Source organism: Lissotriton helveticus, chromosome 4_1 (assembly GCF_964261635.1).
Source record: "Lissotriton helveticus chromosome 4_1, aLisHel1.1, whole genome shotgun sequence".
In the NCBI taxonomy this organism is placed as follows: Eukaryota; Metazoa; Chordata; class Amphibia; order Caudata; family Salamandridae; genus Lissotriton; species Lissotriton helveticus.
The window spans coordinates 1,050,260,674-1,050,285,624 of NC_136063.1; the positions used below are offsets into that span (position 1 = coordinate 1,050,260,674).

Sequence of the window (24,951 nt, forward strand, 5' to 3'; positions counted from 1 at the left end):
TCCGCCAAACACTGAGTGCACGAAGTTAGGAAATATTCCCAGTACTGCTTGAAAGGGTGCTAACAGTCCAGAAAAAATAGTCTTAAATACATGTACAATACCACTCATATCGGACATGTTAAAGATAAGACCTAACATTTCCACGAAATGTATAGGGCAGTTTGTCGATAAAAGCGCATGCATCTCCGCAGAGGACCTTGCCATTTGCAGATCATAAGTCTCTTTGGATGAGGTCAGTGGCACAGTTTTTTGTAAAAGAATGGCTTTCATTCTGCTTAAAGTATCAATTTGTAGAGAAGAGATGTTCAGTGAAGGCCATAACGGCGACTCCCCGTCTGTCTTGCTTTTAGGAAACAATACTTGCATACAGCAAGTGACCCTGGCTGACACAGTTACAAGATAGGCTTTTCCTGGCATCATTCCACAACAGCTGTGATCATTCATGTAGCTTCCATTATAAGATGCCTAAAAATTGGATCTATCACTGTTGCCGGAGAACCTTGCAGGTGGCAGGATAATTTGGTCGAATAACCATCACAGGCTCCATGTAAATTAATACCCTGACATAAAAGTGTACCACTTAGTGCGGTTTTGCAATTTGTACCACTAAGAAATACTTCTTTTCCCCCACTCTAACATCTGTGGGAGTATGGTAAATCCCAGGTTGACTTGATGTATTCTTTACCCAACCTTTCATACAGGCCCGCTGGTATGTGCTGTAAGCAATACTGAAACTGGAACATCGTCACTGGCAAGGTAATGGTGCCATGTATCATCCATTCTATCGCTGGTTTCTCAGAAACAGTCAATGGTAATCTTTCCAGTTTTTATATGCTCAGCACCGTATAGTCTGCTCCCCTCTGTGCCAAAGAGATTTGTTTATCTGTAAGGTTAAATCCAGAAAAACAATGACGTGGTGTTGATTAAATGCCAAGGCACGTAGCTTGAACGAAGATTTTGTAACGTCCAGCCTAGCAAAGTTATAGAACGCAACTGTGACTGTCCATGCAGTAACATGAGCAAGTCCTGTCCCATTAATTCTATGGCAGAGGATACAATGCTGTCCAAAGAATAAATTCTGGAGGACAGAGTTGTTAACCCATTGTCCACTACAGAGAGAGTTTTCTCGTATTCGTTCTGCAGTTTCCATTTGCGTGATTTTCCATGCTTCATTATAAGCAGCATAGATACCGGCATATATGAAACGTTTATGATAGCAAAGTATAATGCATACGGAGTAAACAGTAATATGAAATAATACTGTAAGAGCATTGTATGGTTTCTAAGCCATATAAAATAACATATATAAATAACAAGGACTAAAAGTACTCAACTGGTGCTTCTAAAATACGTCTACCCCAATGTACCTAACCTAAGTCTAGTACGAGGGAAGAAGTTAAGTATGGTGTAGCATAGGTTTAGTTTTTCTTTGCAAGAATCTATCCAAGATTATTCTTAGGGTCTAATCAGCTTCGTACCTTGGTTTTGGAATGAAGGAGGTCTGGTATCTCTCTGTCTCGGGACTTGATTTCCCAACACCCCGCAAGGGGAGCTTGGAAACACTGGAGCTGGATTCTCGCCAAGAGAAATGCAGCCTCTCTGTCAGTGCGTCAGCTGGAGGGTCGACGTCCTTCGGCACTTGCTGTAGCGTGCTGCGTCGGGCAAGTAGATAGTCGAACTGCTCCAAACCACCGTGTCTTGCTAGAGCAAGTGAAGGCATATTTATACCTTGAAGGTGCCTAGTATGACGTAAAGTCGGACATAATAACGTCATCAAAGAAGCCCAAGGGAATGGTATTTCTTTGAAAACTCCATGAGTTCTTGGACAAATCAATATTAAGGCAAGGGGAGGTTCCCTAGCAGCTTAAGCCGGTTTTCCAAGAAATAGTTGTGGCTTTTTGGAACTGATGGAAGTAGCCATGTCTGTATTTGGACTGAATTGGCTATGTCTAAATATGGGTAAAATTTCTATGCCTATATAAGGGCAATGTGAATTGTACCTATATAAGGGCATGAATCGAGAAAATTCAAAACGGGTCCTAAAAGGCTACATAACATGACGTGTTGCGCTTTTGATGAGTCAATCATTTAAATATGGGAAAACATGCATGTTTTGCCTCCGTAGGTGAGCAGTTACTACTGCAAAACATTTGGAAAAAACCCTGGGGGCTGAATTGGAAGTGTTGCCTGTTCAGCATGAACCTGATGTTTCGGTGATCCAATGGGTGAATAGGAATGTGGAAGCAGGCGTCCTTGAAGTAGAGTGCAGCCATGAAGTCGCATTGTTGTAGTAACAGAATTATATCCTGCAGAGTGACCATGGTGAAGTGCTCTGAGAGAATGTATTCAATTAGGGGGTTTGAGATCCAAGATTAGCCTTTAGGACCTTTCCTTTATGGGAATAAGGAAGTAACATGAATAGACCCCTGTGCCATGCTGGTGTAATGATCCTTTTTTGAATTTCTTTTTTTTTTTTTTTGAGTGCCTGAACTTCTTTTCTGAGCAACCATTGATGTTCTGTTGAGAGTTTGCATTTGCAAGGTGGAATGCTTGGAGGTGTGGAAGTGAGCTCTAGTTAATAACCATGTTGATATTTCAATACTTTATTTAGTTTTCCTCATCACTGTAATCAGAGTTGTACCATAATAATTCACAAACCTGTCCCCACGCAGGGGAAACCAATCAACAGAGTAAAATGCTAATTCAAGAGGGCGTGGCTTGGCCGGCAGCGATGGCGGCAGCGTTTTAGGTTCGCTCCGGCCAGCCCCATAAATATCCTTGTTAAATATCCTGCCCTGAGCGTGCCTCGTCTGTCAGCTGCCTTCCAAGACCCAGCGCTGCCCCTCGGTGGCCCCCGGTTATCAGTGGGGGCTTTTGAAGGACTGCTGGACGATTCGGGGCGGAGGTGCGGCCTGGTGCGCGTCCTGGAGGCTGGAGCCGGGGCCTCCAGTATCGCGCCTGGCCGGGGCTGAGATCATCGCGCCGGTGGCGGGGTGTTGGCGTACCGGAGTGCTGTGGTGCCATTCCCGCTTTCCTGTCACGGGGAGGCCCTGGCCTTCGGAGTGCGAGGCAGGTCGCCACGCTCCTGGGCCTCCGGCAGCGATCTGGACTACCTGGGCCGGCTGTGGCAGTGCCGGCCCCTTAGAGGACAGCGGCCATTTTGTCTGATCAACTTGCCGCGGGCTTTGTCTGGCCATCCTTGATCTCCCGAGCGGCGAGTTGAGCATTTCACAGGCCCAGCGGGGAGGACTGCGGCGGCTCCGTGGGGACGGCGCTGGTTTCCCCCCACCCCACCCCCCTCCTGGACTCTGAGGTGATCCACCATATCTGCTGTTGGCGGAGCGGGGAGCCTGTGTGTGCAGTCTTTGGGGGATCCTGTACGGCCTGCTGCGACGACTTGCTGGAGCACCCAGGCCGTGGCCGGTGGTGGTGAGTTGGTCGCAGAGGGGTGTGGGGATTAAGCACTGGGGGTGAGGGCGCTCACTCGATTCCCCCCCCCTCTCTTCCATATATCCTGCCTGGCTATCCGGTGGAGTGGTGGTGGCCCTACTACTAGGCGCTCGGTGGCCTCATCGGGCCATGGTGATTGGTGGCGTGTCGACTGCAGTGCTTTGGCGTGGCTGTCTGTGCATGCTGGGTGCTAGGGGGCCCGGAGCTGCGATTCGGACCCTTGAGTGTGTGCGTCGGTGGTTGGTTTGGGCCACAGCGCAGGGACAGGAGTGGGGCCCCCTATCTGAAGTGGTGACCTGGCCCGCAGCCTTCATTATTGGCCCCAAGGATCTCCGGTGTGTGGGCGCTGACGGGTGGCGCAGTGCGGAGCACCGTGGCCCCGCTTATCATATACAGGCACCATGACGCGGGGAGCTGCCGGTGGTGGACACTCTAAGCAAGGGACCCTCGACAAATTTACTGAGGCGGGCCAGGCGGCAGGCGATGGAGGGCCGCACAACGCGGTGCCCGATAATGCAGCGTTGATGGCGGCAATAACGCAATCAAGGGACGTGCTGGACGCCAAGATTGGGGCTGTTGGGTCTGACGTTATGTTGCTCCGTGAGGATCTATGAAATGCTGTCGAAAGGATCACCGGCACGGAGACTCGCATTTCCGAAGTTGGAGAGGATGTGTCTGTGCTCAAAAAAAAGGTTGCCGCCATGGAAAAGATTCAAAAGGGCCTCGCCATGCGGGTTGAGGATGCAGAAGGGCGTGCTCGGCGGAATAACCTCCGCTTTGTTGGTTTTCCTGAGGACTGTGAGGGCAACAACGCAGAGCGCTTTCTGACTCAGTGGCTGGAGAGCTGGCAACCCTCGGAAGTTCTGTCTCGCTGCTTCGTTGTGGAGTGGGCTCATCGGGCCCTTATGCAGACGAGTCCCTACCGGGGCGCGCCCACGCCCAATCATTGCTAAATTTTTTAACTATGCTGACCACGACGCCATCCTGCGACAGGCGCGAACTAAGGCCCCCCTCATGTACGACAATGTCACCATACTTATCTTCCCAGACTACACACGGATGGTGCAACAGCAGCGCCAGTCCTTCCTTGCGGCCAAGGCCCGCCTCCGGAGCCTCAACACCCAGTACGCCTTGCTCTACCCGTCGCGCCTGCGGCTCATCTATTAATCCCGCACGCTGTTCTTCGATTCTCCTGAGGAAGTTTTCCAGTGGACGGATGAGACAGTGAAAATTCACGTCACTACGGCTCCAGGCGGCGAATTGGATTCCTCATCGAGTGGGAAGGCCCGAGGGGGTCTGCGTAGTCAGCGGAGTCGACGCAGGGGCTCGACTTCTGGCCGTAGCTCGCGCTCCGGCTCCACAACTCGCCAGGGGGTCTGCCTCTGGAACAGCAGCAATAAGAGGTCTCCTGATCTATGGGATTCTCGTCCTGAACTGAGTGTGCAGCAGTAACGAACGCTCAGGTGCTCAGGTAATGGGGGCTGGAGCCTGCCCAGTTAGGTTTGGGTGGGTGGGAGTGAGAACCCTGTTCTATGGGTTGCCGCTCGGGGATCCATTGGAAGGAGGGGTCCGTGTTCCCCCGTTGGAGACTGGGCGGCGCTCAGGTGCTTCCATGTTTGGAAGGTGCAGGGTGGGGGGTGGCGGGGGGGGTTGGTGTTTGGGGGTAGAGTTGGGGGGGACTGTTTGCGCATGCTATGCTACTCTGTGTTTGCTATGCCTTTTACGTCACCAAGACACGTCATCTTTGTGAATGCTTGACCCTATGTCTGCTACGGGGGGTGGAGGGCCGGTGAGTTCCGGCTCCTTGCGCATCTTAAGTTGGAATGTGAGGGGGCTGTTGGACAAGGTGAAGTGGGGCGCGGTTTTCCGATATGCCAAGAGGGCGGGGGTGGATGTTTTGTTATTGCAGGAAACACATCTGCTAGGCACAAAGGCGCCCTGTCTCCAACGTTTTGGGAACACACAGGTTTTTCACTCAGGTTTTGTGAGGGGGTCTAAGGGGGTTGCTATTCTTGTACATCGTAGGGTCTCCTATATACATGATGCACTCTGGACTGATCCACAGGGCCGATATGTCTTTGTGCAAAGTAGAGTTGGGGGTGGCAGGGTGACCCTGGGTAGCGTATATGCCCCGCCTCCTCTGCAGTGGGCTCTTGTTGAAAAGTTCATGTCCCTATGGGGCGCCATGCCAGACGCTCTATTATAGGGGGGGTTGGAATGATGTCATGGACCAGGGCAGTGATAGGTGGTGTGGGGGGTGGTTGATGGGGGGGGGGGTTCTTACCTCCAAACTTAACCCTCTGGTGACAGGCCTGGACTGGGTTGATACGTGGAGGTATCGACATGGTTCACGTAGGGAATTCACATACTTCTCCGCAGTCCATGAATCGTTTTCCCGTTTGGATTACGTCTTTGTTCCGAGGGGGTTGGCCCATAGAATCCACTCGGTGGCTATTTTACCGAGAGCCCTGTCCGATGACTCACCAGTAGCCCTCACATTCCTCATGGGTCCGGCCAGGCAGCCGTTTCGCTGGCGTATGTCTGCGTGGCACTTGACGCAGGACGATTATAGGGAGCACATGGCCAAAGAATTAGACCACTATTTGTTGTCCAACATGGGCTCCATAGCCTCCCCAACCACTATATGGGAGGCCTTAAAACCCACTCTGCGGGTATAGATATTTCTTGGTGCGCGGCAGCCCGTACGGAGCGGAGGAGAGACTTAGTGCGGCGCGATGCGGCGCGATGCGGCGCGAGGCGGCGCTCGAGGACTTACAGCGTAGGAGTCGGGGGGTGGATGGTGGTCCTGTCAGACGTCAGCTAATACTTGCTCAGCAACAGTACACCGCCGTACTCTTGGATGAAGCGCGACAGACTTGGCTGGCCACCCTTAGTCGGGTATACCAGTGGGGGGACAAATCATGCAAAATGCTACACCGCCTCTGCCAGGGCACTTTCCATGCCCAACCTCTGCCCCAAATTATAGGTCCTAGGGGGGAACCTGTACTCGAACCTACGGCTATCGCGAAGAGCTTCGCGGCGTACTATGAGAGACTTTACGCGCCCCGGGAGTGCTTGCCGGCAGATATGGTCCAGAAATTTATTGATGATCTTCCCCCGCGGGCTGTCTCAGATGAGGTGCGGGATCTATTGGACAAGCCGCTGACCGATGATGAACTTGGCACGGCTCTGGGTGAGTTGAACCCCGGTAAGGCACCGGGTCCTAATGGCTTCCCCGCCGAAATATTTTGTCGGTTTTATGTGCAGCTGGGTCAGCGACTCCGACCGGTGGTAGAGGAGGCGCGTGAGGGAGGGGTGCTGCCACCGGATTGGCGCCACACCGAGGTTGTGGTCTTTTTGAGGCCCGGCAGACCCCCCAGAAGTCACGCATCCTATCGCCAGATATCGCTGCTGAATACCAAGGCTAAGGTTCTGGCCAAGGTTCTGGCCAATAGGCTTAAACCTCACATTGCGGACCTGATACATCCTGACCAGGCGGGCGTTATGCCCCAAACGGCCACTCGGCACAATATTCGTCGCACCCATGTTGCGATTTCCGCCTGCCGGAGTCTGGGGGAGCAGGCGGCGTTTTTCTTAGCCGACATGGATCGCGCCTTTGATTCTTTGAGCTGGGTATATTTATTTGCCCTGCTGCGACGCCTCAACCTGGGCCCGCGCTTCTTGGCTTATATACAGCTGTTATACACTGATCTTACGGCTTCCGTGCGTGTTGGGGGTGCAGTCTCTCGTTCCTTTCTAGTTCAGAGGAGGACATGGCAGGGCTGCCCCTTATCCCCCCTACCTATTTGCGCTTGTCATGGAACCCCTCGCGGCGTGGGTGCGCATCGATGTCCAACTTAAAGGTTTCTGTTGCCGGCGGATCTCGTTGATAAAATAGCGCTCTACGCGATGATGTCCTGTTTTTTCTTACGGACTAGGACCGCTCGGGCCGCGGCTGCTGCGCATTCTGCAGATTTTTGGCAAAACCTCCGGCTTATATATGATTCCCGCTAAGTCGACGTTGTGGCTGCTCGGAGGACAGGGACGGGTCAGGGCATGGGCGTCGGACCTCCAGATGGCGCCGGGCGGTATGAAGCATCTTGGAGTGTACTTGTCGGAGGATGCTACGGTCTCCCGGGAGCACAATCTCACCCCGGTTTGGAATCGTACACGCGAGGATATAAAGGTGTGGTCCTGTATGCCCTTGTCTATTTATGGCCTATCGGCCATCTTTAAGATGGTTGCGCTTCCCCGCATCGTATACCAACTACAGAACCACCCCCATCAGATCCCGCCCCGCTGGTTCTGGCAAATCAACTCGGCACTGAGTAGCTTCATGTGGAAAGGGGGACTGCTCGGGTGGCGCTGCGGACATGCTTCCGCTCAACATATACTGGGGGTCTGGCCACATCGGACGTGCTATCTTATTATCAGGCAGCTCATCTGCTGGTCTTGAATGACTGGTGGTACGGTGACCGGGGCGATCCGGCCTATGCTGTGGAGCGATTCCTCATGGGCTCGGCATCGGTTCACATGGTGCTATACTCAGCGGCGCTCGGCGGTGTCTTCCCTCTGCCACGCAGGTGGTTTTCCGCGTCTGGCGCCAGGTGCTGCGTAGAATGGGGTGGTGGAATGTGCTTTCTCAGGAAACCCCTCTTTGGTCCAATGGCCGTCTGCCTCAGATGGCTGTGCTTCCGGGCTTCCGGGGCTGGGATGCCATAGGCATCTCCTCGCTGGGCGATGTGATGGCAGGATGTACTCTTCAATCCTTCCAAGACTTGCAGAACGTATTCGGGATGCCCCGATCTCAATTTTTTAAATATCTACAATTTCGGCACGCCTTGACGCCCTACTTAGCTAACCTAGAGAGGCTTCCTGACTTCAGTCCGCTCGAGGCTAAATTGTTCATGGGGGAACTGCCCGACAAGAAACTCTCGCGTATCTATCAGACCCTGGTGCACCATAGCTCCTCCGATTTACATAAACTCAAGGCCGCGTGGAAGGAAGATCGTGGGGATTTGGAGGAAGAGGACTGGAATGAGGCTCTGGCCAGTCCGCGGCTTGCGGCAATCTCTACTCGCTTGCGCTTGATCAAATTTAAATACTTGCACCGCGCGTATTTTACTAGACAGCGCCTGTGAGACGGGCATGGTGGGGTCCCCAGATTGTCTTTGCTGTGGTTCGGAAGTAGGTACACTCTTGCATACTGTATGGGGATGCTCCGCATTACAGAGGTTTTGGGATGGGGTATTTCGATGCCTGTCGGAAGTACTGACCTGGGTGCTTCCTCAGGACCCCAGATTGGCGCTGCTGAATGTTATGGAGGGTATTGGGGGCAATAGATACAAGCGCCATTTGCTGCTCCTGGGCCTTGCCCTAGCTAAACGGGACATCACCAGGGCCTGGAAGGCGCCTCAGGCCCCACCCCTGGCCGCTTGGAAAAACGGAATGGACTTTTGCATGGGACTTGAGCAACCCATATTTTGGGCCAGGGGGTGCCCAGGCAAAGTTTTTAAAATTTGGAAGAGGTGGGCTGATTATCAAGGGCTGGACTTGGACCCTCTGCCTGATGGGACGGCCCTCCCATCGCCTTGAATTTGGACATTTGGTAATACCGTGAAGTGTCTTGACCGGACTATGCATGTTTTCTGTACACATGTTCCTCCCTTTCTTTTAGCAGCAGAGCAGTTGAGGGGGGGGGGGGGGGGCGGGGGGGGGGGGGTAATTTGTCCTGTAAAAGTCTGCAGATGTTATTTGTATGTCACTGATGTTGGCAGTTGTCTCTGGGGCTCGGGGCTCTGTATTCTATGTGTGTTCAGACAAATAAAAATCTGTTGTTAAAAAAAAAGAAATGCTAATTCAAGGTCCAACTGTAGACTGTATCTTCTTGAAAGCAATAAATAATTGATAACGGAAATCAAATGAAATGAGGAAAAAGAAGAACATAACCAACAAGAAAAGGAGGAGGGAGAGGAAACATGCACCCGCAGTGGGTAGGAAAGACGATATTGGTGAACACCAAATAGGTAGAAATAAGATAAGATGGCATTCTATCTACATCTTGTAATATAAACAAACATATCCAACAATAGGGATCAAAGACTGGGAAATCTCAATAGAAAGGGGCCAAGAAACAGATTATAGTGGTCTGTAGATTCCTATGGGGAGGTTGTCTGGGCCTGGGTTAGCTGGTAGGAGATAGAGGTCTTAGGGGAGGTAGCTTTGGACCCTTTACGATGAGAGGAGCGGCGAAAGGAGCCATGTTGCAATGTTGTTTGCCCCAATGGCACTGGCGGTCTCATAATCCTTTATATTTTTTTCTAGGAAGGAGTCCACTAAAGGACCAAAATGGTGTTCGCCAAAGGAAAGGGCCTAAAGGACTTACTGAACCTCAGGTTTAAAACCGGAGACTTCAGCCAGGCATGTCAATGAAGGAGGATACTTGAATGTATGACTCCAGCTGTGGTGCCGGCTGCATCTTGGGCCCAACGAATTTTGGTGTTAGAAATCAACTTTCCCTCAGAGGCAATTTGGTAGGCCCGCTTCTTGTGTTCCTCTGGGAGATATTGAAAGATGTCCTCCATTTTGTCCCCGTGGGCCCTGTTGCAGCGGGATAGGAGGCCCATGGACTTAGATATTCTCCAATGGTTGGCGGACTGGGAAGCAACCCTTTTACCTGCGGCATATATCTTTTTCCTCTTTTTATTCAGTGGGGGTGTCAGGAAAACAATTGCAAGGGCCCTCATTCGCTTACCTAAGCTGAAAAGACCTACATATGTTCATTATCCTAGGTGGTTGAGGCAACGTCCAGATCTCTGGCTGCTTTTGCGTGTCCTGTGCTTCTGATTGCCAATACCGGTTAGGACACTTCTCAAGATGGCGACCGCCGTACTACTGCTCCTGGGCGTTTTAGTGTTTCTACAAAGCCCTTGAGCGGTAGTGTACCTCTTGCACGCGCTCTCTGAGAGCCGCGCACTTCAACTGTCGTTTAGGTCAGTCTTAGTAATCCTCTAATTTTTGACCCGCCTATCGCGGAATTGTGTGCACATCAGGGGTTTTCCCCTTTTTTGAGTAGTTTAGTATTTCGTCGTGGGACCCTATTCTCCTTCATGGAAGCTGAATTCTGGAAGCCGTTGGAATCATTGTATGAAGTAAGACTAGACAGCTAATGAAAAAGCAAGAACTCTGTAGCCTTTAAAGCAGCAGCAACTTCGTCAGTTAATAGAAAAAGGATTTGAACTTTCTGTCACCCTAAGCAGTGAATGGATTTTAGAACCATTTGTATCTTCGAACAGTTCTTGATTTTAAAGTTCATAAGTTGAATACTGAAGAGAGGGGCAAGCCTGTTAAGATTTCAGGTAGATTTAATACGTTAATGAATAGGAAAAGAGAGCTATAGTGATGTTTAGAGTTGTTTACGGTCTTTTCATTCTCATTCCTGCAGAGTCTGTCAGAGCGCCAGGGTAGAAACGACGCGCACCACGCAAAGAAAAAAAATACCATGTGAAGTGAAAGTTCGACAAGCCTCTGAATCCGAAGGTCAGTCTCTCTTTTATCCCCTTTCCCCCCTGTGGGTGTTAGTGTAATATTTGATAGTACTGGCAAACGCGGTTGGGATTTGGGAGCTAGTCGTCGGCTCCTGTGGAAAATTTTGGCACGCAAGTTAAGAGCCTTGACAGGGGGGCGCCTCACCAGATGTCTGAGAATTAGCCCGCTTACATGCTGTAGCAACTACTAACGAGACATGTGGGAGCTGTACTTTTATGTATTTGCGGTCGCTGGGTGACGGTTTATATTTCTTGTCCACTCAGGTGTGATGACTCGTGACCTAAAAGGATCATTAAATATATCAGGCGTGTTTGAGTAGCATACCTTTAAGCATTGGCAAATATTGTGCTTAACGCGGAATAGAGGGTCTCAAATAAAAAATCATCCTCTAAAGGCTCTGACATTAGTCAGGGCCTGGTACCAGTTATCATCATGGACTCTGTTGGGAGGGAGGGAGGGGCAGTGTATGTATAGGGATCCTCATCTCCTCCATTTGTGTTCCTCAGCAGGCCCTTCAGGAAAATAGGACCCCATCTCCAATTCAGGCTGTGTGGGCCTGATGGGCGCCAGTACGGTTCTATATCAGAGCCTGGAATCACAATGGGTTAGGTGTCACAGACTGGTATCGGAAGCACCGAGAACAGCGCAACTGGAACGATCCCCGGTGGTCACAAAAACATGGCCAGGGCCGATCCGGATCCATCAACGGTTCCTTGGGGGTCGGCTGGTGCAGAGGGCAGACCTGCCAGTATAGCCCCAGTCGAAGACCCTCCCAAACCCATGGGGCCTAATGACACGCTATAGGGGTTTGGTCGCCTAAACAGGAGACTCATAGCCACAGAAAACTGAGTCAGAGTTGGGCAAGGGTCGCTATGGCTCCAGGAACTGGTGTCCCACACTGGCTGCACAGGCACAACATGAGAGCAGGGACCAGGTTTGTGGCGTCATTTTCTCACGCAGTCCAAAAAATAGTTGTACCATGGAGAAGTCAAAGAGCACTTTGACTTCTTGAACAACTTCTTATGGGATTTACCTGAAGTATGGGAGTGGGATGAGGACTGACAGGAGTGACTCCGGAAGCGGTCCCAAGACTTCCCACATGAAAGGGACCTGGAGAGGCACAGAGTTGCATAGTAAACACCCTAGAGCTATATGACCCGCTCAGAAATGGCCTTGGGGTTCATGGTCCTGTACACTGGGCATGATGTGGAGTCATGGTCCCTCTCCAGGCACCACAGACGCACCAAGTGGGGGTCAGTCACCAACATCTATCAATGACAGTTTCAACAAGGCTTGAACCCAGTAGGTTTCTTTGAGAACACCCTAAAAAAATAGGAAAGGGCACACTAGCCAGTGACAAAATGTCGAAAGAAGACATTCAAAAACGTGGCTGGCCGGAGCTCGTCCAGATCTGTGGAAAACAGGAAATCACGTGAGCACGCTGGGGTGGTACCTATATAGCAACCATGCCAAGTCACTTCTGGCGCAGACAATGGCAACCACGCTAAGCGGAGCCGACGAACGCCAACTACTCTTGTGCAAGGGAATTGTTAAAAAAAAAATTAAACCAGACTGAAGCCTGGGGTATATTCTAAAGAAAAAAATCTGCAGATAGAATTCTCTATCAGATTTTGCAATGATTTATGTGCAGCGTGATTTCCGGCATGGAAATTGGACCTACCACAAAAGCCAATAAACACCACAAGGCCTTGCTTAGCTGATATAAAATGTCCCTAACCCTGCTAAAACGCATGTCATTCTTTGAGAAAGTTAGGTGTCTGGCACCGGACATGTGCGGCAGTACAGAGCTAAATTATGTGCCAGAGTTAATTAACTTAATGGCCAAGAAAAAGCAAATTAATAATCATAGTGATGTTGCCATATATTGCCATTTGTGAACTTTAACACATTTTGATACAAAAGAGATACAATGGCATGGAAAATCAAATGTGGATTCAGAATAATGTATACATATTCGCCAGCTACTATTAAAATGTATTTATCAATAATTAATTATTTTGCCTTTAGTGAAAAAAAATACAATCAGTTTATTATAGTACAATTAAACTCCCCAAGTGAATGGGGTTGTGTAAGTCTTACTAAGCTGCATTCAACACAAAAAGGCTACATGTGCATACTCCATCTAATGAAAGGTGTGCCCCTCTCAACCTGTGTGCCCCAGTTATGGTTTAAAACTAGTATTCTGTTTTGGTTTTACTCACTCCAAACTATGGAACCCACTAGTAGACAGTGTAAGATTCAAGAAATCATAGCATAAAAAGATAAATACAGTCTGAATTTTTTTTTTTACTCTGAATGCCATTTTTAGGTCTCCCATGCTCATTGACCTAAAATGCGCATGCACATCATCAAATCGCCATCTGTTCCCCAGCAGCACTCCTTTTAAGTGAAGCTCAGCTTCACTTCAAAGCCTCCTGCTGCTTCACACTCGCCGCTCTCCCCGCTCCGCCCCGTGTCGCATTTCTCCTCCCCACAGCAATGCCCTCCGTCTTGTTTTTCTCTGTGCCCTCACCTCTCCAGCCCCTCCCTGCTCGCCGTGCTCCTTGCTTCCAGCCCAGGCCAAACTCATGCCTTCAAAACGTGACAGCATTGTACAGCCCGGCCGCCTTTTGGTCTCCTGGTTAACCTTCTCACTCCCTCTTTCTCCCACGCCACCTCCCTCTCAGTGTCTGCCTCCCACTCTCCGCTGCCGTTGTTTCACATTCTGAATCTCTCCCTTTCATCTTCGTTTCGCCCCTCGTTTATTTACATTTAAACATCAGCTGTTGTGTGTTTGAACTTGCTGGTGTGGCCCCTTTATCTCCCTTTTTCGGCTCTTGCCGATCCTCTGCGGCATATCTTTTAGCCATCTGTGGCACTATTATTTTTCGTTTGCATCAGCTCGCGCACAGCTGATGGCTTAAGTGTAAAAACACACCCAGCATTTCTTTGTTTCCTGATGGTCTTGGGCTCTTATCTCAACACATTTTTGGAGCAGTTAAAGACTGAGATTAGATGTCAGACGTGTTCCGAGGTCACCAATTCCATGCACCAAATCCCTCCCACTTGTTTAATTTATGGGCTGGTTCTGCATTGCACTTAATCTCCCCGTGCAGTCCCCCCCTCCTGTCCATCTCTGCTTGTTATTTTCAGTGCTGCCATTGTTCTAGAATCGTTCCACCTCCCACACAGACAGAATTATTTCTACTTCTAATTATATTTGAAAATGCATTTTTCCCAAAGCAGTATATACCACCACCACATCCACTGCATCCACCACCACATCCACCACCACATCCACCACCACCTCCACATCCACCATGACATCCACCGCCACAACCACCACATCCACCACCACCACATCCACCACCACCACATGCACAACCACCACATGCACCACCACCACATGCACCACCACCACATGCACCACCACCGCATCCACCACCGCATCCACCACCGCATCCACCACCACCACCACCACATCCACCACCACCACATCCACCACATCCACCACCACATCCACCACCACATTCACCACCACATCCAACACATCCACCACCACTTCCACCACACCCACCACCACCACCACATCCACCACACCCACCACCACCACATCCACCACCACATCCACCGCATCCACCACCACCGCATCCACCACCACCACATCCACCACCACATCCACCGCATCCACCACCACCACCACATCCACATCCACATCACCTCCACCTCCACCACCACATCCACCACCACATCCACCGCCACATCCACCGCCACATCCACCGCCACATCCACCACACCCACATCCACCACACCCACCACCACTACATCCACCACACCCACCACCACTACATCCACCACCACCACCACCACCACCACCACCACCCCATTCACCACCACCGCATCCACCACCACCACCGCATCCACCACCACCACCGCATCCACCACCACCACATCCACCGCATCCACCACCACATCCACCATCACCACCACATCCACCACCAAATCCACCACCACATCCACCACCACATCCACCACCACATCCACCACCACATCCACCATCACCTCCACATCCACCATGACATCCACCGCCATATCCTCCACCACATCCACCGCCACATCCTCCACCACATCCACCACCACATTATTTACCAAATTAAAAGCCATTGTTATTTGTAATATCAATACATCTCAGTCAAGTAAATACAACACACATTTCATTACAAATGCTATAGGTGTCACATTTGTGAAAGTTAAAACTATTGACATTGTAACTAACAAAGCTATTAATTTTGCTATTTTCATAACCAACACATAAATAAAAAAAGTGTCATTTACAATACCAATCGCTCAAACTTTCCTAATGCGAGACCTATTGCATTTCCAATGCTTGTTTAAAATAAGTGTTGTCATTAAAACAGTGTGCCTAGTGTAACATGAATTTGCACAAAAATTAAGCTAAATATTTACATGCCAATAAGGTAATCACTGAAATAAATTTAAATAGATAAGGATTGGTTTTTATATTAAAATTAAAACCATTCAGCCGGGAATCAAAAATAGGACATTAAAGCGGTCTTTTAATTGACTAGGACAACATTAACACCAACAAAGTAAACTTTAAAATGGGGCTGGTTACCATTTGCACATATTAACATCCTTCTTTCATTACCTTTAGAATCACTTGAGCAAGAAACACATTTCTTTAACAAGAATTTACAATGCAACGGTCTCGCCTTTGCAAAAGTTAGAGCTATTGGCATTGTAAATGACAATTTTTTTATTTATGTGTTGGTTTTGAAAACAGATAAATAAATGTCATTGTCATTTACAATGCCAATAGCTTAATCTCTCGCAAATGCAAGACCTATTGCATTTGCACGCACACGCACACACACACACAGAGCCACATACACAAACACACACACACACACACACACACACATAGATGTGGTGGTGGATCTGGTGGATGTGGTGTTGGATGTGGTGGTGTTGGATGTGGTGGTAGATGTGGTGGTGGACATGGTGGTGGACGTGGTGGTGGGTGTGGTGGGTGTGGTGGGTGTGGTGGATGTGGTGGTGGATGCGGTGGATGTGGTGGTAGTGGATGTGGTGGTAGTGGATGTGGTGGTAGTGGATGTGGTGGTGGAAGCGGTGGTTGAAGTGGTGCTGGTGGATGTGGTGGTGGTGGATGTGGTGGTGGATGTGGTAGTGGTGGATGTGGTAGTGGTGGATGTGGTAGTGGTGGATGTGGTGGTGGATGTGGTGGTGGATGTGGTGGTGGATGTGGTGGTGGATGTGGTGGTGGATGTGGATGTGGTGGATGCGGTGGATGTGGATGCGGTGGATGTGGATGCGGTGGATGTGGATGCGGTGGATGTGGTGGATGTGGATGTGGTGGATGTGGATGTGGTGGATGATGTGGATGTGGTGGATGAGGTGGTGACGGTGGGTGTGGTGGTGGATGTGGTGGTGTTTGATGTGGTGGATGTGGTGGTGACGGATGTGGTGGTGGTGGATGTGGTGGTGGTGGATGTGGGGGTGGTGGATGTGGGGGTGGTGGATGTGGGTGTGGTGGATGTGGGGGTGGTGGATGTGGGGGTGGTGGATGTGGGGGTGGTGGATGTGGTGGTGGATGTGGTGGATGTGGTGGTGGACGTGGTGGATGCGGTGGTGGATGCGGTGGTGGTGGATGTGGTAGTGGTGGAGGGTGGAGTTGGAGGGTGGAGTTGGAGGGAGGAGTTGGAGGGTGGAGTTGGAGGGTGGAGTTGGAGGGTGGAGTTGGAGGGTGGAGTTGGAGGGTGGAGTTGGAGGGTGGAGTTGTGAGTCAGTGGTGTCTGCAGAAGTCAAAAGATTAAGAAGGTCTACTGGAGAGAGTAACGTGTGTAGAGATGGGCACTTTAGAGATCTGCTAATGTATTTCGTCTTTATGTCCACTCTTGGTTGTTTAAGTCGGGTTTGGATGGTTTGCCAGCGCCTTATTTACTGCGCCATCATATATAACTAGCGTCTTATTTGCTGCGCCGTCATGGAGCGTTACAAAGCCATTCTAATGGCAGACTGCGCTGCACAAATGAATTCTACCAACATTGGTTGTGATTCGCTCGTGAACAAGGCTTGGTTTCCACGGAAGGGAGACGTCTGCTCTGCTCAAGGCGCACCCTGGCAAACTGCGAAGATAAGATCATGTTAATTCGCGGCGCTGTCCTTCCCTCGTCTGAAACAGGAGGAGGTACAAGTCCAAACTGCGTGCTGCCAAAATGTCTCTCTAAGAGAGAGAGAGAGAGAGAGAGAGAGACGGTAATGGCACGTCAAGCAGGAGAAAAGTAAGGCGTGGGAGCCTGTAATGCAAACTGTGAAAGCCAACTCAATAATTTAGTGTGGGGTTGGCGGTGTTGCAGGTTTTGGAAAAAAAACTACGTAGGTAATTTTCCACAAACCGAGAATCCTGCCAAAGGTCGTGCGCGAATATTTAGACGTTCAGTTTTGTTTTCCAATGCATGCTGCGTGCTCTGTAGGCGTGTTCACTCGGCTATGAAAAGTTACTGTCTTGTCTATATGTATTTATTTATGTAAGGTTATTAGTGTACCTGCTATCGGTCAGTCACAAAGAACATTGTGCAGTGGGACAGGCTCTCCGTATCCTCCTCGCCCACTCCCAGTTGACAGAGTGAAGCATCAAGTTTAATAATAATGGCATTCACAGCTCAACCACCTAATAATAGAACCTTGCAGCAACTCCGACCACTCAAAAAACAAGTGCTCGCCATTTTTTGAAGCTAAGCCCCGTCCTTTGCAGGCTGGGGGGCGTGTTTTTCGAGGAGAGAAAGAAACGGAAAAAAAACACGCCCCTCAATCCGAAAAGGACGGGGCTTAGCTTCCAAAAATGACGTCACAGAAACCTCTTCTCCAATGGCTGGCCGCCGTTTAGGAGGCCCGCCAATGGAGAAGAGGGGCGGGGTTTACCCTCGTTACTCTGAGACATGAAGTCTCGAAGCGAGACTGCGCATGCGCGCAGCCTACGCTAGTCTCGACCTAAAAACAAAATCTACAAACGGGGTAGCCGGTTGTGGGATATGTAGCTAGTTTGGATAATGCAAACTTGGACGGAAATAGTCACACAACTTCATTTTCCACTGATGCTGGACTCGGGTTACAGACAGAGGTCAGAGTTTTATAAGAATACCTAAACATTCTTTTGGACATTTATTTAAAAACAAATATTAATAATTTTGCAAAGTCAACTTAGGCAACTTACCAGCTGAACTTCTTAAGACTAGAGCAATGCATTTGTAAATCAGAACTCCATTCGCAGGACTGACGACAATAGTGGACTTAAAGAGTATTTAACAATTAAAAGATGCAAAATTAGTAAAATTAAGATATTAGAACAGTAATATACAGGAAATGAATAAAGGAGCATATTAATTACAGGATGAATGGGGAGCCCTAGCAGGCAGGAAATGCATTGTACACATCATGTCTGAAAATTCTGTTCAAGGAGTTTCCATTTTGAGACGGGGAGATAATTAATATGGTGTGACGCTATATTGTTTGTAAATACTTTCAAATATTTTCTCACCTAACATGGATTGGGCATCTATATTTTTCTGTTCTTGTGCAGCAAAATCAAGGCACACCCAGAGCTCCTCCAGTAAATGTTTTATTTTTTCTGTTAAAAAAAAACCCAATTAATTTCATATATTAAAATAAGCATACTGACAACTAACGCAATCAAAACTGTGTAACCAAAAATATATACTTTAAATACAGGTTGCACACTTTTGGAAACTGAGCACGTTATTTGAAACAACAATTTCAGTGCTCTTTCTCCTATACATGGTTCATAAGCTTCTGATACCCTTCTGGGTGATGAAACGGTCTAAGCATCAGAGACAGCAGGAAAAGGGAACGATGCGGACATTTCCCACACAGGATCTAACCTGCATGCCTGATAGCATTTACTCCTTAGTTCCTTTACTCCATCAGGGTGGTTAGATAAAACTTGAGTATAAGAGACAGTCTGTAAGTCATATGAAGAAATGATTAACAAGATGTAAGTGCAGATAATTCCAGTATGCAAGACAATCCTCCTCCTTTCAGGTGGATACCTCTGATTAGGATGGTCATACATAAAAATGTATTGGAAAAGATCAGTACATTTGTATCTCTGAAAGTCTTCCTAATCAGATTACAGAGTATTCGTTACACTTCCAAACACTAAGTAACACCAACTGTGCCTGAAGCTCACTCATGCGATGAGCTTAAATAACCACAAGTAAGAAAGATGGTCTTCCAAGTCAAGAGATGCATCAAACACCTGTGCATCGGCTTAAAGTGCCTGCATAAGAGAAACACTAAAACCAAACTAAAGTTCCACTATGGCATTAACAGTGGTTTGGAAGGTAATGTGTCAAATGTTTTAGAAGCCTCGTCACAACAGGTGATTTAAACGAGGACCGGCAAACAACCTTTTAAAGTGCCCACTGCAAGCCTTGCTTGGTCAATGACAAAACTAACAAAAGAGCATCAGACAGCAAGGCCTGCAAAGGGTCAATTGTGCGGATACCACACAAGATCACAAATATGTCCCAGTGCCCTACGTAGGTAAATGTTACTTGCCCTATAAGAATGTGTCCGTGGCATGTACTGCTGTAGATTCACATGCTGTGTTAACTCCTGCCCTCTAGTGTTGGGCTTGGACATGTGCAACATGTTTTAATTTGGCATGCTACCTATCGTTGCCTCGCCCCTCTGGAGCTTTCTCAATTGTGTTAGGCACAGAAAATGTCCCATACTAACTGCCCTCAGAGTTAAGCAAAATACCTCTGGGCATCCCACCACCTGTGTAACGGGTCTCTCGCTCTGGATCGCAAAGAGTGCCTCCAGTCTTGCCTGCCTCGCTGCCATTGTTAAAGGTTGTTTTTCCGCATTGTGGGTGAGAATGAAAATGGAGCGTAGAGATATAGAAGATTGACATGCAAAGAATGAAGAAAGAAATGCATAGGAAACAACCAAAGGGTTCCAGAGAGTAGAGTGGACACATGTCAATCTACAACACTGCATGCCGCGAATAGATGCTGGCAGAGTAAAAAATGTAATTTGTGGTATATGTAGCTGTAGATACACATGCTATGAATAGACTGTAAGGCAGTTCTCCTTTAAGCAGTGGGTAGCTGAAGTATGTTGCAGAGGACTGGAAAAGTACAGCCTGGCCAATGTTAGCTTGTCCGCATGCTAAGACATCCAAACAGTAATGCTTACTGAATATGTGTGGACTGGACCAGGTAGCTGCCTTGCAGATTCCAGCTATGGGGATGCTACCTAAGAAAGCCAGAGAGGCCCCTTTTTTTGAAAGAAGAGTGTGGTCTGCAAGGGACAGGCAAATGTGCTTTGGCATAACAGGTCTGTATACATAGACAAAGAAAGGTTTTCTCCTGTGCGCATATATATGGGAACCCTTTTGATTTCTAGTGTGTGAAGAGCCCTCTCTGCAAAGGACTGGATGTTCAATAGTTGAGGTGGAACAAAGAAACCATCCTGGAGAGAACTCTGGGGTTTGTCCTAAGGACTAGTCGATTGGCGTAAATTTGGAAGAAAGGTTCTTCCAGGGTAAGAGCCTGATGCTCATTCAAACGCCTGTGAGAGGCAAACGCTACTAGTAAAGCAGTCTTTCAGGAAAGGAACTGCAAAGGAAATGTGTTAAGTGGTTTAAAAGAGGGGGCAAATAAATCTGGTGGAAACTATGTTGAGCTTCCAGCAAATACAGGCGGTACCTTGGGGAGAATGACTCTTAAGTCCTACCATAAAGGCTTTACTGACTGGAACCCTGAAGAGAGGAATGTGTTCCCTATTCTGTAAGTCAGCAGCGACTGCGCCTAAATGGAGTCTAATATGCGCGCAATTGAGGCCCGATGTTTTCAAGTGAAGCAGATAATAGACAATGTCTTGGACGGCTGCCTGGAAAGAGTTGATGTGCCTTGGAATAGTAATTCACAAATCTCTTCCACTTGGCTGCATAGCAGGCTCTTGTTGTAGGTCTGCAGCCTCTTAAGTATGATCAAACACTCTGGAGGTAGGTTGATGTAGCCAAAATCTAAGACGGTAGATACCAAATCGCGAGACTTAGCTGCTTGGAGTACGGTGGTATTAATGTGTCGTGGTCCGGCTGGTTGGGCAGCTTCTCGTGAGTGTTAGAAAGGAGGGTCTATAGTTGGCAATGGCTTGTACCCTGTCGAAGAAGGGACCCTTCCTTCTAGTCAGGGTGAGGATGTTACACACCTGAGATGTTCACCCCCTGGGTAGTGTGGCAGGAGCAGTCAGGCCTAACTCAGAGGAAATTGTGGAGCATTTGTACATAAACACACAGCACAGTAATACAGTGAAAAAACTGCAAATGTTTAGCACAGCCGTTTAGAAAAACTGCCTATCTTTATTCAAGTAAAACATGGCCAAAAAGACAATAATCCAACATACATAAGCAAAGCTATCGCTTTTAAAAGTTTTAAAATAGTTCCATCATAGAAAACTATGGATGCATCACTTTTAGCACTAAGAGCCTGCGATGCGTCAAAATTCAAAGATGAAAACAGGCACAGGGGAGGTGAGGCACTGGAAAACAAAGCAATGATTTGGTTCCTTACTGCAGTTCAGGGGAGGTGATGCATTTGTTCATTACAGTCAAGGGAGATGATGCGTCAGTTCCTGTTAGGGGAGGTGATGCATCAATATCCGGACATGCGGCCTTGGTTCCTTACTGCTGGGGCCACGTGGAGAACTTAGCGCACAGGTGCAATGTGTGGAAAATCCAAACGCACTGGGGTTGATGCGATAGTGGCGAAACAGGTGCTGCAACGGTTTTCCCAGACGTGATCAGGTGATGCGTCAAATCTTCAGCAGGCCCGAGTCGGAGTTAGTGTCTCGGACATCGGAGACACGATGCTCGGGACTCAGGCTGAGGCGATCTTGGAGCTGCACAACAGGCATTGCGTAGACTCTGCTGCCACACCGCGGCGATGTGTTCGTTTTTCAACCGCACAGCAAGCTTGCAGTGGGAAAAACAGGCGCTGAAGCAGCAGAAGCCACCTCCAGGGGCCCAGAACTGGAATTGGCACTACTTGGCAGGTCAGAACTTTCAGAAGAGGAGTTCAGGGGCTGCCGCGTGAAGTCTTTGATGGCCGAGACATCTTAACAGGAGGAATCAACGATGGGAGCACACTGCTAGCCTCTCCGCCGGATCGCCCCTCTGCATTCTGGTATATGCAGTGCGTATAACTTGAAAAGTAAGGAAAAAGTTCATGAGTGTTTCACCGGAGTTGGTGCAAGCAAGTGCTTGATATTTCCAATATCTCTAGACACGAGACATGGCTCGTGTTTCGAGATAGTATCCCTAATCAGTAGAGAAAATTTCTGGGGTGGCTGAGAAGGCCGCCAAACAACCGCCACAGGCTTCGTTGCCTCTCAGGCGCGCAGTTGCATCCCCAAAAGCTCGTCAGCAGGAGGCAAGCACAAACAAGCCCTTGGAGAACCTTAGTAAGCAGGATGATGAAAACAAAGCCTAGTCCTTTCACTCTCCAGACAGATGCAGCGAGCAGTAGTTCAGCACAACACAGCAACAAGCAGAGTGGCAGTTCCCCTCCTACAGCTTCTCCAGCTCTTCGTCTTTGCACAATCTCCCCCTAGCCCAGAAGTTTTCTGAAGTTATTGTGTCACAGGATCCAGTACTTACACCAGTTTCTGCCTTTACAGAAAAAGAAAGTCTTTGTACTGCACAAGGCCCTGCCTTTCCCTGACCTGGCTCCAGACACACAACAGAGGGTTGGAGGGGGGGATTAGAGGCAGCTTTGTGCGAGGACAGGCACAGCCCTATTCAAGTGTCGTCAGTGACAACTCCTCTAAACACTCTATCTCAGGAAGGCCCATCAGCATGGAGCAGGGCCATCAGGATACGCAAGGTACACCTCAGCTCCCTTTGTGTGACTGTTTAGAGTGAATGCACAACAGCCCAACTGTGAACATCCTTCAGACGTGGCAGGCAGAGGTACAAAATGGTAAAGCAAGAAAAGGCTTGCTTTCTAAAAGTGCCATTTTCAAACACACAATCTAAAAATCAACTTCACTAAAAAAAAGTATTTTGAAATTGTGAGTTCAGGGACCTCAAACTCCAAACCGCTATCTCTTTCCATTTGGAAGTTACACATGTAAGAGGTTACAAGGCAGCTCCAATGATAGCTTGTAGGCGAGAGAGTCCTTGCAACAGCGAAGAACAGAAGTAGCAGAATTTCACTATCAGGACATGTAAAACACACCAGTACCTGCCCTAACTTTTACATACACTTCACCCCACCCATGGAGCTACCTTAGGAGTGCCTTACATGTAGTAAAAAGGAAGGTTTGGGCCTGGCAAGTAAAAAAAACAAGTTACTTACCTGTAACTTTGGTTCTCCAGTATTGGTAACTTTCACAGATTCCTATTGCTTGTATCATTCCCCGTCGTCGAGATGGGAATCCCCTGTATACATACAATAGCCATAGAACTTAGTACAAAAAAAGAACTAGGCCTAGGCCCATTCTAGTTCTGTAGCATATCCATCTCTTTTTGTAAAAGAGACCAAATAAAATGAACAGCCAATCAGAATAGCCTCACCCCTTGGAACCTTCCTGAGAGAGCCTCAAAGCCCAGATTTTCATAGCCGTTGTGTAACAGTACAACAGAAGATGCTGAAGGCTGAGCTTTCCCAGGAGAGGAGGGTGGGTGCATGGGAATCTATGAAAGATATCAATACTGGAGAACCAAAGTTACAGGTAAGTAACTTATTTTCTTACTCCAGTATTGGAACTTTCATAGATTCCCATTGATTGTATCAGAATAGATAGCAGTTAGAACACATATTTTGTGAAGCAATACAATCTTATAATACATTGAAAGGTGGATCATGTTTAGTACAGATATTAACCTCACACAGTCAATGGGCAATAGAACATTATTCAACATAAGAGAAGAATCAGAAATAAGCATCTAGACTTGCAAAATATACGAAGAGCGTAAGCAAATAGAAGGAAGGAGGGTTAGAAGGGAAAGCTCACCACTCATTGAAAGAGATTCCTCAGGACTGCTTGTCCCACTGCAGCGTCACTACGCGTTGAGGAATCCAAGCCGTACTTCCTTGTGAAGGTATGGGTACTGCTTCAGGTCGCTGCTCTGCAGATGTCCCTGGTAGGAACTCCGGCGAAGAGAGACGCTGAAGAAGACATTGCTCTCGTAGAATAAGCCCGGACCCGCCCTTCAAGGGGCTTGCCAGCTGCTTGGTGACAATACTGGATAGCACTGGCAATCCAACGAGCAATACCCTGCTTTGAAAGAGGTAGTCCTTTATGAGGAGCACTGAAGGCCACAAAGAGCTGTGTTGACTTCCTGAAGTCCTTGGTACGCTGTAGATAGAACTTCAAACATCGTTGAATGTCCAGAGAGTGGTGTGCCCTTTCTGCTGGAGTAGTAGGTCGAGGAAAGAAGCCCTTGAGGATTACTGGTTCATTCAAATGAAAGTCTGAAGGTACCTTAGGAATAAATTTATGATTAGTTTGCAGTATCAAAGTCTCTTTCTTAAACTGAAGGAACGGTCCCTGAACAATGAGAGAGTGCAGCTCACCCACTCTTCTGGCAGATGTTAAGGCGAGAAGGAGGGCCACTTTCCATGAGAGGAATTTAAGGTCCGTCCTATGAATAGGTTCAAAAGGATGCCTCGTGAGCTGAGTAAGAATCAAGTTAAGCTGCCACAGAGGCGGTGGAGGCTTGACTGGAGGGAAAACCCTAAAAAGTCCTTTAAGAAATTGCTTCACAGGTATAGGCAGTGATGGAGCTCGTGTGAGGAGCCGCGATCCAGCCACCTCGCCACTGTTGCATGCTGGGAAAATATTGATGCTCGGCGATCATCGCACAGACAAGCCTGACAGCTG

General features: G+C 48.5%; 1 protein-coding gene across 3 annotated transcripts in view; it reads right to left on the reverse strand.

Moving 5' to 3' along the window:
- ICE1 (interactor of little elongation complex ELL subunit 1) overlaps nt 1-24,951 on the reverse strand; it is a 1,011,762-nt gene that overhangs the window by 640,447 nt on the left and 346,364 nt on the right. For all 3 annotated transcript variants that reach the window (XM_078687642.1, XM_078687643.1, XM_078687644.1), the window contains one exon: nt 18,578-18,667. In XM_078687642.1, the coding sequence (XP_078543768.1) occupies nt 18,578-18,667 (90 nt within the window). The remainder of the gene's footprint in view (nt 1-18,577; nt 18,668-24,951) is intronic.